At 39.9% G+C, this 17,468-nt stretch overlaps 2 protein-coding genes across 10 annotated transcripts; one reads left to right on the top strand and one right to left on the bottom strand.

Moving 5' to 3' along the window:
* The first annotated feature begins 283 nt into the window (after nt 1–283).
* LOC112290261 (endoglucanase 6) lies at nt 284–5,629 on the top strand. 6 transcript variants are annotated; one of them, XM_090255138.1, is made up of 12 exons: nt 284–434; nt 609–713; nt 1,567–1,997; nt 2,164–2,344; nt 2,456–2,487; nt 2,654–2,854; nt 3,130–3,219; nt 3,405–3,569; nt 3,832–3,955; nt 4,162–4,325; nt 4,501–4,840; nt 5,017–5,629. In XM_090255138.1, exons 3-12 carry the CDS (start codon nt 1,767–1,769, stop codon nt 5,403–5,405), a joined length of 1,917 nt encoding a protein of 638 aa, XP_090111264.1. In that variant the 5' UTR covers nt 284–434; nt 609–713; nt 1,567–1,766; the 3' UTR covers nt 5,406–5,629. The 6 variants fall into 6 exon arrangements, with proteins under 6 accessions (XP_090111264.1, XP_090111268.1, XP_073394482.1 ...); XM_090255140.1 differs by having other exon boundaries at nt 300–484; XM_090255142.1 differs by having other exon boundaries at nt 294–713; nt 5,044–5,629.
* Nucleotides 5,630–11,230: 5,601 nt separating this feature from the next.
* Nucleotides 11,231–16,857, bottom strand: LOC112290544 (ethylene receptor 1). 4 transcript variants are annotated; one of them, XM_024536905.3, is made up of 7 exons: nt 16,252–16,857; nt 14,223–15,249; nt 13,618–13,986; nt 13,104–13,418; nt 12,791–12,918; nt 12,460–12,657; nt 11,231–12,219 (listed from the first exon to the last, which is right to left on the bottom strand). In XM_024536905.3, exons 2-7 carry the CDS (start codon nt 15,126–15,128, stop codon nt 11,844–11,846), a joined length of 2,292 nt encoding a protein of 763 aa, XP_024392673.1. In that variant the 5' UTR covers nt 15,129–15,249; nt 16,252–16,857; the 3' UTR covers nt 11,231–11,843. The 4 variants fall into 4 exon arrangements, with proteins under 4 accessions (XP_024392673.1, XP_090111263.1, XP_090111261.1 ...); XM_090255137.1 differs by having other exon boundaries at nt 16,597–16,805; XM_090255135.1 differs by having other exon boundaries at nt 14,223–15,241; nt 16,252–16,803.
* Between the last annotated feature and the right edge of the window lie 611 nt (nt 16,858–17,468).

Raw genomic sequence — 17,468 nt, 5'->3', positions numbered from 1 at the left:
TTTTTGAATACAACCAAATTTATTTTAAATAACCAGTTCGCCATGCCCTCCTCAAATCACTACTCCTGCCACTTCTGCATGTTCCAGATTTCGCGTATCTTCATCCATCCATCCTCCCCCCCCCCCGAGTTCATCGGCGCATCAAAGCTCGTGTACAAATGCGGCGTGCCACGTCAACTCTCACGAGCCTGAAAGAGAGAGGCCAGGGTCTCGTCACCCTCGCGGATTCCGTCAGTAGTGTCGGGGGCCGTTAACGGCCGCACATGCCCGGCTCTGCCCGGCCCAGTTCAGCCTAGCGCGGGGAGGGGGTTGTGCATGGTGGGGTAGTTCCTGGAGCAATGGCGGCTTGACTGAATGCCGCGGCACTCTTCTCTCTCTGCTGCTGCTGATAATGCACTCACATGTTCTAAGACAGGGACCAGAGTTATGGTGAGGTAAAGCCAGGATTCAATGCCGCGATCACCTGCCTTTTCATTCTTGCGTAGTAAGTGCAGGAATCACCGTAGCGCTCAATTGCTCCAGTCTGTTTGTAGGGTGTAACATTGTGATGCGCCGCAGGTCTGTTGTCTCATTAGTTTTGTGATTGTCGGTCCTGTTCGTTTCACCAGCTACTTCTGCAAGACTCTGCGTCAAGTTGACACACGCATTGTAAGTCAGAGGAGCCAGGCGAGATTGGGAGAATCGCGACCAAGGTGGTGGCATTGTTGCTTAAGGTGTAGTAAATCGAGACGTTCATCAATCGTTTAACTTCTTATCATTGAGTTGAGGATGTGGCCTTCAATACGGGTGATTGAGAGCGCGTGCTGTGTAATTTATGGCAGCAGCTCAGTGCAATGCTCCAGCAGCTCGAAACTGAATGCTCATAGGACATTGTGGTAGTATTGCAGGGAGGGGCCATTGATGGATGTTTACTTAATAGATCGTAAGCTTCACAGCAGATTCTTGAACCTTACAAACACAATGTTTCGTAGGCTTTGGTTGGTGTTGCTGATGTTTATTCCCATGAAGGTTGTCGAACTGGTAATTCGTATTACTGTCTTTTGCTCTCTCATGTTTTTACTATTGCAGTACAGATTAGGCCAAGTGAAATCCTAAGTGAGGGGTCATACTCGGTGACCCACTTCCTCGAGTAGTTAGTTACCAGCTGCGCGTGCTCCATGCCAGTTGCCGTTACGCCATCTACTCTGCTTGTTCCCCCTTCCATTGTAGACTGCCTGGCCTACCCTCTTTCCCTCGACTTTGGCTTCTCCTGACTATTCCTCGTTAGGTAGCATTGCTGCGAGAAAAGTTTTGTGGATATGCCTGTAGGCTTGAGAGTGCGTCATTGAGTTGCTCCTCCATCTCTTCAGTCCACATTGTCCCTCCAAAAAAAATAGATTACGAGACTTTATAGAAACCATAAAACTCTTTTTTGAGACTACAAAATTTGCATATTGTCCTCTTGTGCTTGTGTTTGTTCCCAGTTGATCAGAACATGGTCGTCCACCAAGCTGCATTGTACATTTTTGGAGCTTCTTATTCTCCTATTAATCCTAATTTTTTTCTTTGTCACCCGTTTCATTGCAGCTGCATTGCTGTGTAAGAGTAGGTCTGGACCCCTAGTTATTTGCTTCTTCAATTTTCCATGAGAAAGTTGGTCATGCGGAAGCGCTGTTGCGCCCGGGTGGCCAGCAACATATGAAGGTGACAGACAGTTGCTTCTCATCACCTTCGTGGACAGAAGAAGGTGCCGTATTTTGAGCGTCAGTACTTCTCAGAGCACCTTCATGAGGGCGGCGGAGATGGCGTCGACATCTCTGAATTATGAATTGCAATGGGCGTTCCTCAGCATAGTCCTGACAACGCGTTCATTTGTGAGCGCGGCAAACTTCGACTATGGTGACGCACTGCACAAAAGTTTTCTGTTCCTGGAAGCTCAGCGGTCCGGCAAGCTGCCTGCCAATCAGAGAGTGAACTGGCGAGGAGATTCCGGCCTCTCAGATGGAAGCTCCGCAGGAGTAAGACCTTCGTTTCGCGTTCTAGATGGGTGACTGTTTTATCTTAAGCATAGAAAAAGTTGTGAAGAGGATGTAGACATGCTCGCCAGCTGACAATTAAATATGATATATGTAGGATATAGTCATTGGTTCATTTGCTTTACGATTATTTGTACTTGTAATGTAGGTGGATCTGGTTGGTGGTTATTACGATGCTGGTGACAATGTCAAGTTTGGCTTGCCTCTGGCATTCACTGTTACCATGCTGTCGTGGAGTGTTCTTGAGTACGGATCACAGTTGCAGTCTCAAGGACAGTTGCAGTACTCCTTGGACGCTATAAAGTGGGGGACTGACTATCTCATCAAAGGTAAAAATCCTCTGAAATTTAAGTAACAGCATGGTTGATGACACAGTTTGAAAGAATTTTTAGACTTTTTCTTTTAAATTTCGTACTAATGAATTGTTTTGGTGTTGGCAGCTCATCCAAGTCCCAATTTCCTTTATGGAGAGGTACTTAACATGACATCCTTTTTGATAGCTGCAGATAATTTTCACTGAATGCCTGCATGTGGAAGTATTGCCTTGCACGCTTATAAAGCATTTCATAGGAAATGCGACTTAAACAATAGTGTTTGCGACACGTTCCCATGAGAAAAAAATTCCCTGGATCATATAGGTGGGGGATGGAGATTCCGATCATCTGTGCTGGCAGAGGCCGGAAGACATGACCACAAGCCGCACGGCCTACGCAATCACTCCACAGAGGCCAGGATCGGATCTGGCCGGTGAAACGGCTGCAGCTATGGCAGCTGCATCGTTGGCGTTTCGAAGCAGTAATCCCTCGTACTCCGACGAGCTCCTTTTGCATGCTCGACAAGTATGACCACCCGGATGGCATGAACAGCATTGTCATTATGTCTCAGTTTCTAATCAGATCCCAGTCAGCTTGATATGCATTCATGGACTTGAATTTGGTGCTTTTCATTTGAAAGTTCTTGAAAATTGTTTTTACATTTAGAAAAAATCGTTCCTACTTCTCCTCATACGTTCTTGCCTCGCTCAATAACTTGTGTTTTAAGTTAATGTTGTGAAGATTTGTGTAATGCCTTATATCGAAAGGGATCTATCTTTAAACACATTTCGTCTTCGCAGCTGTTTACTTTTGCCGACACATATCGTGGCAAGTACGACAGCAGTATACCTCAAGCGAAGAAGTATTATCAATCAACAAGTGGATATGATGTATGTCGAACTCTATAATCTCTCTTCTAGAATATAGCTTATAATTAAGAGTACCAATCTGTCTTGACTTCCGAACATCCTCAACTCTTTAAACTCCTTGAGACTGGTTGTGTTCTAGTTGTATTATGACTTCTGTAGCAAGGGTGCCCGTTCACTCACTGTTTGAGACTCATTTAAATCCGCAGGATGAGTTGCTTTGGGCTGCAGTGTGGCTGCATGAGGCTTCTAGAGAAGATGGTTATTTGAAGTATGTTGCTGATAACGCGGATCTACTGGGTGGCACGGGGTGGGGCATGGATCAATTCAGCTGGGATAACAAGTATGCCGGAGTTCAGCTCAAAGTCACGAAGGTATTCCTGCTTCCATGCATGTGTCTAAAACCAATTGCTCATTTTTATATTTAAAATTTAAACTATTTTCCGGCCGGAATGCATGTTGACATTCTATTTGTAGAACATCTCGAGACCTCAGATGTGAGAAGTTGTAATATCCTATATTGCGTCATTGTTCACTCGGTGTATGTTGATTCCCTCCCTTTCGTTACAGCCAAAATCATGTTAGTTTAACTGTACAAGTGAGTACTAACTGAGCGAAAGTGAATATATGTTCCAGCTGCTTCTCAATGGAAAAGCCGGAGATTACACCTCACCATTTCAACGCTACCAAGAAAAAGCTGAGTATTATCTGTGTGCCGCCATCCACAAGAACCATGGTCTGCAGATGCCAAAAACGCCTGGTAACACTCTTCAGTCTTCAGAGCTACTTGCTTTAATTATGTGAATAATTTAAATTTTTACTATTAGAATAAATTTTAGCAGAAGAGTCAATGTATCCTTGTATAAAATCCTGTATACATGTATCTACCAGCTATGTGCATCATGCGAGCAGGAATTGTTGGATGCTGGATTGGATGTCGCTAATGTAACAAATTCCACTATGCAGGTGGCATGTACTGGATATTCTACTGGAATCCGATGCAGTATGTCACCACCGCTGCCTTCCTGTTAACCGTCGGACATGATTATTACTCTTCATCAGGCCAGCAACTGTCGCATTGCTCATCTCCTGTTGATAATGCTGAGCTTCTTGCTGCAGGAAACGCGCAGGTGGGCGGGACATGCTGGATGAAACATATGTTGCTCTATTTGCTCCTTGAAAGTCCTAAATTTTCTTTTCACTCAAACTTGTTTGAAAAGTCTGTACCTCATGTTCTCATGGCCAATGTATTTGATTCTGCCTCTTTACTTGTGTAAATCGATTGGACATGGTTCTCTGGTGTAGGTGGATTACATTCTGGGTAACAACAACAGGAGAATAAGTTATCTTGTCGGTTTCGGCGAGAACTACCCTCAAAGAGTGCACCACAGAGCTTCTTCCATGGTAGCCTTCAACAAGAATTCCGGATTCATTGGTTGCAAGGATGGCTATGCCAATTGGTACAACGCCCAAACGCCCAATCCCAACCTTCTCGTGGGTGCGGTTGTTGGCGGTCCCGACCAGAATGATAACTTCATCGATCAAAGAGATGCATATCTCATGACTGAGCCGGCGATCTACAATACAGCCCCCTTGGTAGGGGTACTTGCTCGGCTGCAAGCTGGCGGGAGTACTCAATACGCAGGTCTACTTTTCTCACTCAGATATGTCCATTCTTGGTTGGACTAGCTATCCCTCTGTACACTTCGAGGGATTCATTACCGAAATCACGTTCAGCTTTAAACTACATTTATTTGTGCTGAATCTGACGAGAGGATGTCATCTTGATCTGTTGGGTATTCTGGGTGCAACATCGTTCAGAATTGAATCAATCTGCAGTTTCTGCAGTACGCTCTGCCACACAACAAAGCAAGATATTTCATGGGGGCTCCCATGCTCCACATTTGGCATTCCCACCAGTTCGAGTCGTGCAGAAGCTGCAGGAGGAATGGAGCTACGGAGGACAGCGCTACTTCAAGTATGTAGGGTCGTTGGAAAACTCATCCAGGCACACTGTGAGCAGCCTCACTGTTGTCATTCACAGGTTATATGGCCCTCTGTGGGGGTTGACGCCCCAGCAAACCAATGGCAATTCATATACCTTCCCTTCTCACACCAAAGCTTTGGCCCCTGGTCAGAAAATAGACTTTACTTACATTCATCACAATGAGGAGGCCCAAATATTTGTAGGCAGGTACACTCTTGTTTAGACCTTCACTTCAGGCCATTGCAATGTCCCGCTAGTGTAACTTGTTCCGAGCTGATGCCTTGCAGGCCAACCGAACACACTATTTTACACGAGGTCAATCTTTGTTACAGATCCTAATGATAATTAATAATTAGCAACGGGTCTTTTCCAAGGTCCCTCCAGATGGATCCTTTGTCAGAAGTGTTTTCTATAATATACGATAATTTTTTTGTGCTCTAGAAGCTTCATTATGTGTAGCTTTTGCGTCGTCACTGCGAGTGAATTGTTTCTTTCAGCAATTTCTTGACGAATAGCTCACCAGCTATTAAATTAGGATATCTACTGGCTGGAAACAAGGATGCATGTGTTTTGATCTACCATACTGAACAGCTTGTCCTAGACAACTCTTTGATGGAGTTCGATAACTACCGATTTATTTTGTTCTCTTAGAGTTTCTAAAAAACAACCCTGCTGTGCCGTCTGCGTATTATCTTAGCTGGTTTGAAATGTTTCAAATGGAAAAACATACACACAGGACTTGTTTTCATTCATTGTTGTAAGTATGTGTGAATATCTGTATTCCCTGCATTGTTCTAGGTTATTTTAATCTCAAATTTTATGAAAAAACTTATCGTTGAATTTATAGATCTATTCTTCATAACTGAGTACTTTTTAAATTAATTTAAAATTAAATTGCCCATACAAATTTGTTCTCTTGATTGTGAGGTTAAATAGTTTTTGTGTCTCTGTGCTTAACTTGTTTAGTACTTCGAAATCATTTTTGTAAATGATACTTATGTTTGTTCTTTGTATACAGTCGATTTTGTTTTAATAAACATCAACTTAAAAACCTAGATACAAACTTCAAATACTATAATGCAGCTCTTGTGAACTTATTTGATGATTGAAAATAATAGGATAATTCAACACTGATATTTGTACAAAAAAACAAATAAAATCTATATTAAAATTCATACTAAAATTTTATAAATAATAAAATTATTTCATATGATTTTTTATCAATAATAAAAAATTAGAAATCTTAAAAATGTACTTAAAAAATAAATTAATTAAGTAGTATATTTATTGAAACATACAAGAAGTAATTGAAAAAGAAGCGTTGAAATTACTTATACTAAGAATATTGAAATAAAGGATATTTTTAGGTTAGTTATTTACTTAACATTACATAAAAAAGATTAAAAAATTAAAGATGTAAATTCTATTTTTTTTTAGGTTAATATATCCTCTACATAATTATTATATAAGTACTTTGTAATCACTACATAAAAACCATATAATCTCTTCATTGCCCTAATTAATATTTAAATTAACTACCACTTTTTTCTAATCATTCTAAATTTGATTAATATTTAATCAAGTCATTGTTTTTTAGGCATAAACAACAAATGTTATCATCATTTAACATTCACTTTGCAAATTATCAAATCTATTCAGCACTATCAATCATATTAAATAAGGATGTTTATTCCTTACTGTAGCTTTTATTATCATATTTGCCACTATATAATATATGGAATGTTTCTCTAATTTAATTGTTTGTTTTTATCACCTTCTCAATTTCAATGTGATATTATGTTTGTAACATTCTTTAATTTTGCATGATACACCAAACTCTTGGCAAAAGCAATTATACCTTAAGTTTTATATACAATAAAATGCCTCAATCTTGCTAACATTCTAAATATATTAAAATTGATTAAGTATAATTTTTCTTTTATTTTAGATTAACATTATGTATTTGCATTAATAGAAGAAATATATATATATATATATATATATATAGATATATCTTCTTTATATTTATATTTGTAATTTTTTAATTATAGTTGTTCTTTTTACTCTATTATACAATCTTTTTTCTTAATATTAGCATAATGTATAAATTTGCTCTTATGTATTTCTAAACATTTCAATCATTGGACTAGTTTTCTTTGCAACTTTTTTAAAAATTGTTATATTGGTATCTAAGTTGTAGTTTTAGGTAGATGTGACTTCAAGGTATATTATGATCTTTATATCCATCCAATTGATCCACCTTAGTTTGGCCATGTCTTAATACACAATATTAATTGCAAATTTATATTCTAAGAAAGGTACATATCAATCTATTAAGAAGATGAATATATAAAAGACATGGGCAATGTACATTATGCTAATATTAAGAAAAATACATTGCTATTGCCCATAGATGACAAAACATCCAATATAATTTTCTAATGCAAGCATTGCAAAGCCAACCTTTTGCTCATTATCAATGAATTAAATGAGGATTTTAGATAATATACTTCCTCTCATTCCCTCTCTACCAATGGTGAGATTTGAAGCCAAGATATTCTAGGTGCAATCCCACAACTTCATCATCCTTCCTATTTCCACAAGTTCTTAGCCACCATTTGATGTCCAAAGGCTAAAAACTTAATCTTATAAGGTTGAAATCCAATCTATTCTTATTTTTTAAAGCTTTGTTGCCAACAAACTATGGCACTTCTTGCTTCTAAAATCTATTCATTTATTTATAAACTTACTTAAAACATGCTTACCAAATTTTATCTAAAACCAATTGGTTTATGATGCCACTCTTAAACTGAGTAGTAGTCTTATGAGGATTTAAATCAATTCTACCCATGATGTCAACTACAATAGCTTTGATAGCTCTAAGCAAGGCTAGCTGACCATTAATGAACTTAATATATAGAATCTCTTGAAGATTGATGAAGTCATTGGCATCTCCAAAGTTAAGAGTGGGTGTGTAAGTAAGTCAAGTCAAAGCAATATAAGGTGCATTTTTATTGAATGGTAGAGATTCATTACCTTTCATATTTAAGGCCTATTAATACGTTATATATACAGTGACAAACAAAACCGAGTACAAAATCTGAACACTCATAGTTCATTGATCCTTCCAACTGACACATAAGTCAATTGATAGAATTACTTTTTTATTGTGTGTATTCATCCAGTCCTCTACATGGATGAAAAATCTCATTATCATTTGAAGTAGGATTTATGAGAAAAGTGTTGTAGAAGCACACAGATGTACGTACTCAGTTTTGGTTGCTTCTTCTTGCTTAATTTCGAAATTTCAATGTACACTCCTTGTTGCAAGATTTGACGGCATTTTTTGTTTGTTGTGTTGCTCTTGTTGTGTACTATCTATAGTGAAAGTTGATTTGTCAATTGTATCTCTATGCCTCGGTTGTATGAATTATTGAACCACCAAGCATTGGTGCACCTTAGGAGTGGTGTTTCTACAAGAAAAGTTGCAGACTCACTTGGAATGAGTCAGTCTTCAGTAGCTCATCTAAGAAGGGAGATTAGTGGTGAAATAGAAAAGCAAAGAGGAGGACGTCCAAAGGTTTTAGGAGAGCAAGAGAAGCGACTTGGTGTGCACCTTGTCACTACTGGTTGTCTCAAAACGGCAAGTACAGCTGCAAAACAACTTCGAGAAAAAATAGGTAAATACTTCTCAGACATCACCTTGAGGCGTGGTTTGAGAGAAGCTGGTTTGGGTGCTTGTGTGCAATAAAAGAAGCCACTACTTGCCAAAAGACATGTTCTTGCAAGGTTGAGTTTTGCTCATAAATACAAAAATTGGACCCTTGATGATTGGAGACGGGTTATTTTTAGTGATGAGACAAAGATTAACCTAATCAACTCAGATGGTAGGTCTTGGTGTTGGTTGAGAGAAGGAGAACGACCTGGACCTAAACATGTTAGTCAAACTGTCAAACATGGTGGTGGTTCAATTATGATTTGGGGTTCTATGACTGCTTTTGGACCGGGTGTTTGGTATCAAATTGAAGGTAGAATGGAGCAACACTTGTACAAAAAAATTTTAGAAACCTACTTGCAAAGTACTACACAGAATTACAACTTAGATCCTACTAAGGTGGTTTTTCAACATGATAATGATCCCAAACATACGGCAAAAAGTGTTCAGTTTTGGCTCTCTTCACAGCCATTTCAGCTCCTTTGATGGCGAGCTCAATCTCCAGATTTGAATCCAATGGAACATTTTTGGGCCCTTCTCAAACAACGTTTAAGCCAAGTCACTCCAAGGCCAAGAGGTGTTCAAGAATTGTGGGAGAATGTTTGTAGTATTTACCCTAGTTTTGATGCAAAAGATTGTGAGAAACTATACAAAAGTATGCCAAGAAGGATTTCAGCTGTTTTGGAAGCAAAAGGTTATTGGACTAAATATTGAAGTTTGAAGATTTTCTTTGAACAATACTGAGTACAAGACATAGTTGTTGATTTGACTTTGTAGAAGGATGTTTAGTTATCAATTTGATGTGCAACTTTGTACATGTGTACAAGACTGTGTGTATTATTCCATGTAACTTTCAGATTTATAAAGCAATCATTGAAATTTCTGTAATTGCTCTTGAAAGTTGGCACTTCAGATTTTGTACTCGGTTTTGTTTGTCACTGTATATATATATTGTAAAAATATTGATCATATATATTAGCATTTTACAATAAAATTTAATATCTAAAGTTAATGTTAATAATTGTAAATATCTAAATGTTAATAATTGTTACAAATATTTACACTAACTATATATGATCAATATTTACAATTATTAGCATTTTACAATAAAATTTAATATCTAAAGTTAATTCTAGTAGTAGAGATTAAGATGGACAAAATGAATTGGCTTCAATCCAAAATTAACTTCTGTAAGGTTGACTATAATAAAAGTTGATTATATTTAGAAAGTAAGTTAAATTCATTACTTTACACATCAATATTATCCAAACTAAGTAAAATATACATACAATAATCTTTTAACTAACATCATTCATTGCAAGAAAAAGTATTAATTATGAAAGGTTATCAATCATGAAAGGTAGTCTATTAAAAGCAAGATAGAAACCATTCCTATCAAGATTTTACAATCTAAGCTACTCACTTTGTCTTTGCAGCCACATAATCCTATTGGCCATCTGACCTTGCAACATCTAATCACATGTAGCTACATGGTCTAGCCAATCACACATCTTCTTTTAATACTCTTTATTATTTAATAAAAATTAATAAATTATTAGAAATCAAAGATTGATGATATATATTTAAGTATTAAATTGAATCCCAAAATTCTAATTATTTGCTCTAGACTATAGATTATTAGTTTTTAAGGAATTAATTAATAAGGATCATTATATCTCTAATAATTCATTACAAATAAAAAAACGTTTTAACTTATTAAAAATCTTTTGTTGATAGAATCATTTATTTTTAGAATAAGAGTGTACAATGTAAAAAGTAGATCTTACATTTAAGTTTTAAATAATATTGATCTACATGACTCTCAAACTAAATTAAATTTACCATTATCTTGTTAGTGATAAGTACAAAACTTTAAAACTACGTGGATAAAAAAGTGTAGTAAATTTCATAAATCAAACTCAAACTTTGACTCAACATTAAATTTACTTAGTTACAACTGAGAATCACAGTACAAAATGATTAATGCCACAAATAGTGAAACCACTTTTGATTGAATGTATTCAATACACAATTATTCTAATAACCATTCAATTACAGTTACTTAAACAATACCGAAAACCTGATTGCTCTAAGACAGTTCGGTTTTTCACACTTACGAACAAGACTTCAAAATTGAACACGCCTCTCCTGACTACTGTTCTTGGCATTCATGGATCTGCGGCATTGGCAAGCTCACCCGAAAGGCATACAAAAGCATGCCACGAATGAAGACACAGCATTTCCTGAATTACTGAAAGCAATCATTATCAGGAACAAAAGATCTGTATAAAACTAAAATTGAAAGCATAACAATATTCGTTTGCCCCATAACGTTAGAAGAGAAAACAAGAGCGACGATTCATAACGGTCACTCAGCTTACCAATTACCAACTCCAATCAAGAGTAATTATGATACATTTAGTCTCCAACAGGTGGAGAAGACCTAATAGAGATCACGGTGAAGTGCTACAAGCTCCTTGACATGTAAGCCTCGCACTTACCAGAAAATCCCGAAAGTCATTACTTGAAGAACCTGGCACAATACCACCCGATTATACAAGAGTCCACGTCTACATTTAAGTAAGTCTCAGACGGACAATCCTAAAAGTGCTCATGCTGACATATTTATGAAACACTGCTTTAACTAGTACAACCTCTCGACCACTCATAGAGAATAGCCTTCTAATGGTCAATCTCCCTTGAAACCGGCACAAACTTCCCATATCTAAGTAAAACCTGCACAAGTGCTCAACAATCCATTTAAAATCTACCTCCAGAATACTAGCAGTCTTTGAAAGGGTGCTGCAATCCTTACATTGGAAGAAGCATACAGAATCCCCACAGCTGCGATAGAGAGCCCCACAGAGAACTGCTGGACAAAAAAGAACTAACTAGTATGTAAAAAAGAAAAAAACGAAAGAAAAAAAACAGAAACGTAGACTCTCTTTATGCTTTCCGCCGGGTTTCTGGTGTCAAGGAGCCCCGTTCCAAGAGCTCTGTTAAATTCATTCGCATCTTCTCCAACGAAATAGGTTTCATGATGACACCATCCATCCCCAAATCGAGACATTTTCCCCTCGTTTGCTTGTCAGTATTTGCAGTTAGAGCCACCATTAACGGCCGCTCATGCCGAGCAAACTTTTGCTGTATGCGAATAGCCACTTCGTAGCCATCCATTTCAGGCATGCAGACATCTAGCAGTAGCACTTGGAAATTCTGTCCAGGCTGAGAGATAACTTGCAGGCATTCGCTGCCGGAGCTAACAACAGTCACCTCACATCCAAGCCTCGTAAGTAACCCCCGAGTAACCATCCGATTCACCCTGTACATCACATTGAAGTAAGTTAATGTCTAGGCACAAGTACAGATGTAAAAGCAGCCGCACAATCAATAAACGAATCAATACAGGACCCTAACATGAAGTAACAGAAAGCTCAAGCGCATCAAACAAAAGACATTGGCTATCGAGACACCTTAGAAGAGCCGATGCAAATGATGATACATGCGAGCACATTAATAAAAACTACAATGATATCAGTCAATCAGAACTCAAGAGACATACCCATTATCATCTGTGACAAGGACCTTCACACCGCTAAAATCGGTTCGCAGATGTACTGATGCAGGAGAGGGAGTAATTTGCCTATCTTGTTCATTTGGTTTCTCAGGTAGGCTTAGTCTGACACTAAAATTGACGGTGGTACCCTTTCCAATGCCTTCACTCTCAACCCATATGTCGCCGCCCATCAGGGACACGAACCTGCACAATGAAATAGTTTATCCACTTCTTCAGATTGCATGTCGTCGGATCGATAATCACAGGACAAATGGTCACAACATCAACGAAGAACATGACATCTGCAACAAAAAGTAATAGTGACCGATTGAGTTACCTCCTACAGATTGCCAAGCCCAGGCCTGTTCCTCCGTAATTTCTAGTAGGAGAAGAGTCAGCCTGGAGAAATTTGTTGAAAAGATTGGGAATATCCAAAGGATTCAGGCCCACACCAGTGTCGACCACCTGCCATGCACAAACTTTGGACATCAAAACTAAGGACAAAAACAAAGGATCAACATGCATCTAACTTGACAAGGAAACTTTCAAAAGAACTTGTGATGTAGCCTATCATAGACACTTACATCAGCAATGCTATGATTTTTGCACGTCACAGTAAGTGCAGTTAGTTAACTCCAAAATTTCTGTACCTCAACTCTAATGTAGCAATGTTGCTCTCCCAAAGAAAGATGATGATCCCTTTGCGAGCGGGACTCTACTTGCGATAGAGGTTCTCTGAGAGAATGAGGCTCAGACCTTTGATAATCTGTTCTATCCCTATCAAGAATAACATGAATGGTCACGCTGCCCTCTTTCGTGAACTTCACAGCATTCCCAACAACATTGAGAACAGTTTGCATGAGCCGTTTTTCATCGCCCACCACAAACTCTGGTAGGTCTCCATCCAAAGTCAATTCAGATTTGAGTTTTTTCACTGAAGTTATCGGTGCAACTAATTTCATAACCTGCAAAAAAATCATCAAATTGATTAACACATTAAGGATAGTCAGCTATCCATACCTACCAAATATTGTTCAAAATCTATAAATCGAACTTTCAACGAAGTCAATAAGTATTTAGTAGTTTCCACCCTATGACATGATAATGAAGAAAGCCGGCGCCAATAGATTTTGAACAGAAGTGATTGAAGATAACATGCGCAACCTCTTTGAAAACGATTGGTAGGTTAAAGACCCGGGTCTCTAACTCCAAGCTTCCGTCTTCGAGCCGAGAGAGATCAAGTACATCGTTGATTAAAGTCGCTAATAAGTTGCTGCTTTTGAGAATAGTATCCACCATTGAACGCTGTTCGGGCGTCAATCGTGTCTCCTGGAGAAGGGAAGACAAGGCAATAATCGCATGCATGGGTGTACGCATCTCGTGGTTCATTACAGCTAGAAAATCATTCCGAGCACGTATGGCTGTCTCAGCTTCACGCCTTGCCAGGTCCAAAGCCACATTTTGTTCCACAAGAAGGCTGCGGGCTCTCATGGACTCTTCCAGGATTGCAGCATGTGACAAAGCAACAGCCACCTGCATAAAGAAGACTAGTCAGAATCTTATGACGGTATAGAATAGATAAGCTTCTCGAAATTGCCAGACAGACTAAAATACTAACTGACATCCAATACGAACCGCAAGCATATCCACATTGACTACTACAAATTCCTCGACCAGCAGTAGGAAAGTTCAGGAAAACGCGACTCTACAGAAAGAAGGAGAAGAAGAAGAAACTAATCATTTTTTAAAAAAGAAAGTAATCACCAAACCTGGTCTGCCACAGTCTCCACGAGCTGTAATTGATGAACGTGCCACCTACGAGCACTATCGCAAGGTAGCATAAGGACCATCAACGCATATGCCCGCTTCGAGTGGCTCTCAGGCCAATCAGTATGGAAGTTATTAAGAGGGAGAAGTGGGACCCGCACAGCTACGCAATCTCCCATTGAATACTTTCCTTGGCGGGATCTGATTAAGCAAACAGGGCTATTGGGTGTAATCATAATTGCTCGATGATTACTAAAGACTTGCTTTACTACTGGGTGATGTATAGGAACTGTAATATGCGTTTGTTCAAGTTGTCGCAGTGAATGCGTGAGCAACAAGTCCTGACCAAGCCGGGTTGGCATCCACAAAGTGCATTCCTCGAGGTCAAGTGCCTTTCCCAACTCAGCCAGTGTTGTCTTCAGAATAGTCTGCCGGTCAAGTGTACTCCGAATCTCATGAGTAAGCATGCGAACATGACGACCAGTCTCCTCTCGAGTTCGTATCAACCCCATCTCCCTGTCTAACTCTGCTGCCTTGTTCTTCAGAAAAAGCTCCCGAGTTTTAGCACTAAGCAGGTCTGGAATGATATGGATAAGCATAAGGGCAGTAGCGCAAGACACTACCGCGGTAAAAATCTTCGCTACAGTGAGCACCACAGCTACCGTGCGGGTATGGGGACTAAAAGTCCACAAGTTGATAAGATGTGTAGACCCACAGAGGACGATGAAAGCCCCAAACTGTACAAGCACCCATCGGTATGGAAATATAGAAGATTTCTTAACAAAATATATCAACTCAAGCGGAATCGAAAAGTATGCCAGGGCTATAAAAAAATCCGACACATATTGATAACGCATAAGAAGGTCGTCTGCTGGCCATTGCGGTTCGACACAATGGCATGTATCCATCTCTTCCGCTAACCCTAGGGATCTACGGTGATCCCGAAATTATCCTCCACAAGAGTGAGCGTTGTCACCCCTCTATATACTTCGAAAAATCTAGCCAATAATGTCTTGGTCTCCTGCATGCCTAGAAATCCAGAGACGATTTCAGTTCCATACAACTTCCAACCTTGAGATATTAAAGGCCGATCTAAGCCAAATGAAATCTTAGTTATCAAAAAAGACCCAAGAGTGCACGAAACCGAAAAAAGAAAGAAGACAGGATCAGTGCAGGAATCCTAGTCATCAGCAAGTGCTGTCCACCTCCCAAACCTAAACAAAATGAAAAACAAGAGGACCGTTGCCGCTTCATGCCCACCAAACATTGTATGGTGTTATGCACACGAAGTCTCCCTTAGAGACATACCTTACATGAGGACTAAACATAAGAGATTATGTGTGGGTACCTCTCAATCTAATACTACCACTTTCGATACAATTTCCAAATGTCTACCTGTTCTTCGTTAACAGAATCCCAAAATTGAGCCAATAACACAAACCATGTCTAGGAATTGAATTTGTTCATTCCAAAAGACCTGGACTTCTTAAGTTCAAAAAAAAAAAAAAAAAAAAAAAAAAAAAAAAAAACTCTTAATTCCAAAAATACACGAAAAAGTGATGTTCGAATTAATTTCCAAGCTTGATAAGTCACTCCAGTAGCCATACCTGAAACGAGTGCTAAACAATGAAATCTAGCTCGAGTGACTGGTGAACTCAAAATCCAAAAACTAACAATGACCCCATCTAACATCCACGGCAATCTCTCTCGCTCTCTCTCTGTTTTCATATATATATATATATATATATATATATATGAAAACCAGGAAACCCGAAAACCTAAAATTTGGGAGAAACCTACAAACCTTCAATTCAATTCGCATAGGGCAACCCCATTTCGGAACTCACTCACCACTCCAATTATCTGCACCCCATTTCGATTCCACCCCTTTCACCTACAACTCCAAAACGCAACCCCTACTTTGCCTCAAATTAACCCGTCGCACTCATGATCCTACATGAACATCATCGCCGCATACAACCACACGCCCGAAAAAAAAAAAAAAAAAAAAAACACCTCACACAAACTCACTCATCCGCGAGCGGCTCACAACGCGCGCGCACGCTCCGCCAGCTGGAGCGCGAAGATCCCCGCAGCGCAACGGAAATGCAGCAAAAGCAAAACTGGGTGACTCCTCCTCTTCTAGCAACTCCCTCCAGGCTCTCACCCGAACCGTTCCCGCAAGCACACCCTTCGCTCACGTTTCCCTCACAAGCCCCGGGCATGGCGCACGACGACACTGCAAACCCCGTGATCACAGCAACACACCACAGCACTACTACAGAGGAGTAGTAGCTCGAGGGTGCAAGCAGGGCATGTCACTGCCAGCCTCCTGCTGCTCCAATGGGCAGGCAGAGTGTGTACAGCACTACTCACTCATTTCTCAATCTTCCTCTTCTTCTTCTTCACGTCGGAGCGGGGCCTCCTCCTAACGCAGGCAGGCATGCAAAGTGGCAAACCTGGCCTCCTCCTCAGGCCCAAGGGAACATACAATAAGTTATGCTGCCTGGTGACGTCGTCCGGTATTCACCTTCACAGCACGACTCCCCCCCTCGCTCCTCTCTTCCCTCTTCTACTTCTCCTTCTTCTTCTAACCCTCCCTCCCCTTCCTCCCTCTTCGGATTCACGGCCGCGACGCCGCTCTTCTGCACTGCTTCACGCCCCCCGCCCTTGAACTCCCCCTTCTGTTCCTTCCAGTCACGGGATCGAATCCCAGGTTCTTTGCTGAGTTTGCTACGTGGCGTGCGCTCGCCGGCTCTTTGACCTGAATCAGGGCGGGTGAGGTGTCGCCTTCTCCGTCATTCTTCGTCACCTGACCTCATGGCCGTGGGGTGCCCCATCCCCGCATCCGCCGATTCTTTCCCAGCTCCGTGTCTCTTTTTGCTCTAGTCCCCTTCTTCTTCTGTCTCTCCGTATCTCTCTCCGTATCTCTCTCTATCTTTGAATATCTGACTTTGTGAAGAAGAATCCACCTGCGCTTTTCTAATCCGCACCTTTTTTCTTCTTTTTATTTTTATTTTTATTTTTTTTCCCTTCTTCTTCTTCTTCTTCTTCTTCTTCTTCTGTTTTGCTTGCATTTGTATTCAAATCCTCTTCTGGTGCTTGTGCATGCATTATCCTCTGAGCAATAGTGAGTGAGTGCTCTGAGTCTGACTACATTGGGTCAAACTTGACTTACTACTTTGTCTGCATGTTTGGTGAAATTTGCAAACCATTAACATCTTCAACTCCAAGTATATTCACTCACC

The sequence above is a fragment of the Physcomitrium patens genome, chromosome 13 (assembly GCF_059467195.1).
Source record: "Physcomitrium patens ecotype Gransden chromosome 13, ASM5946719v1, whole genome shotgun sequence".
Classification (NCBI taxonomy): domain Eukaryota; kingdom Viridiplantae; phylum Streptophyta; class Bryopsida; order Funariales; family Funariaceae; genus Physcomitrium; species Physcomitrium patens.
Note: the sequence above shows the minus strand (reverse complement) of the source record. Positions and strands in the feature narration are given on the sequence as shown.

Coding starts and splice junctions, on each gene's coding strand:
- LOC112290261 (XM_090255138.1), top strand. CDS start 1,767: ATGAGGGCGGCGGAGATGGCGTCGACATCTCTGAATTATGAATTGCAA. Junction 2,488..2,653: donor CCAATTTCCTTTATGGAGAG/GTACTTAACATG, acceptor TGGATCATATAG/GTGGGGGATGGAGATTCCGA. Junction 3,956..4,161: donor GCAGATGCCAAAAACGCCTG/GTAACACTCTTC, acceptor TCCACTATGCAG/GTGGCATGTACTGGATATTC.
- LOC112290544 (XM_024536905.3), bottom strand. CDS start 15,128: ATGGATACATGCCATTGTGTCGAACCGCAATGGCCAGCAGACGACCTT. Junction 13,419..13,617: donor TACCAATCGTTTTCAAAGAG/GTTGCGCATGTT, acceptor ATTTTTTTGCAG/GTTATGAAATTAGTTGCACC. Junction 12,919..13,103: donor ATTGCTACATTAGAGTTGAG/GTACAGAAATTT, acceptor TGTGCATGGCAG/GTGGTCGACACTGGTGTGGG.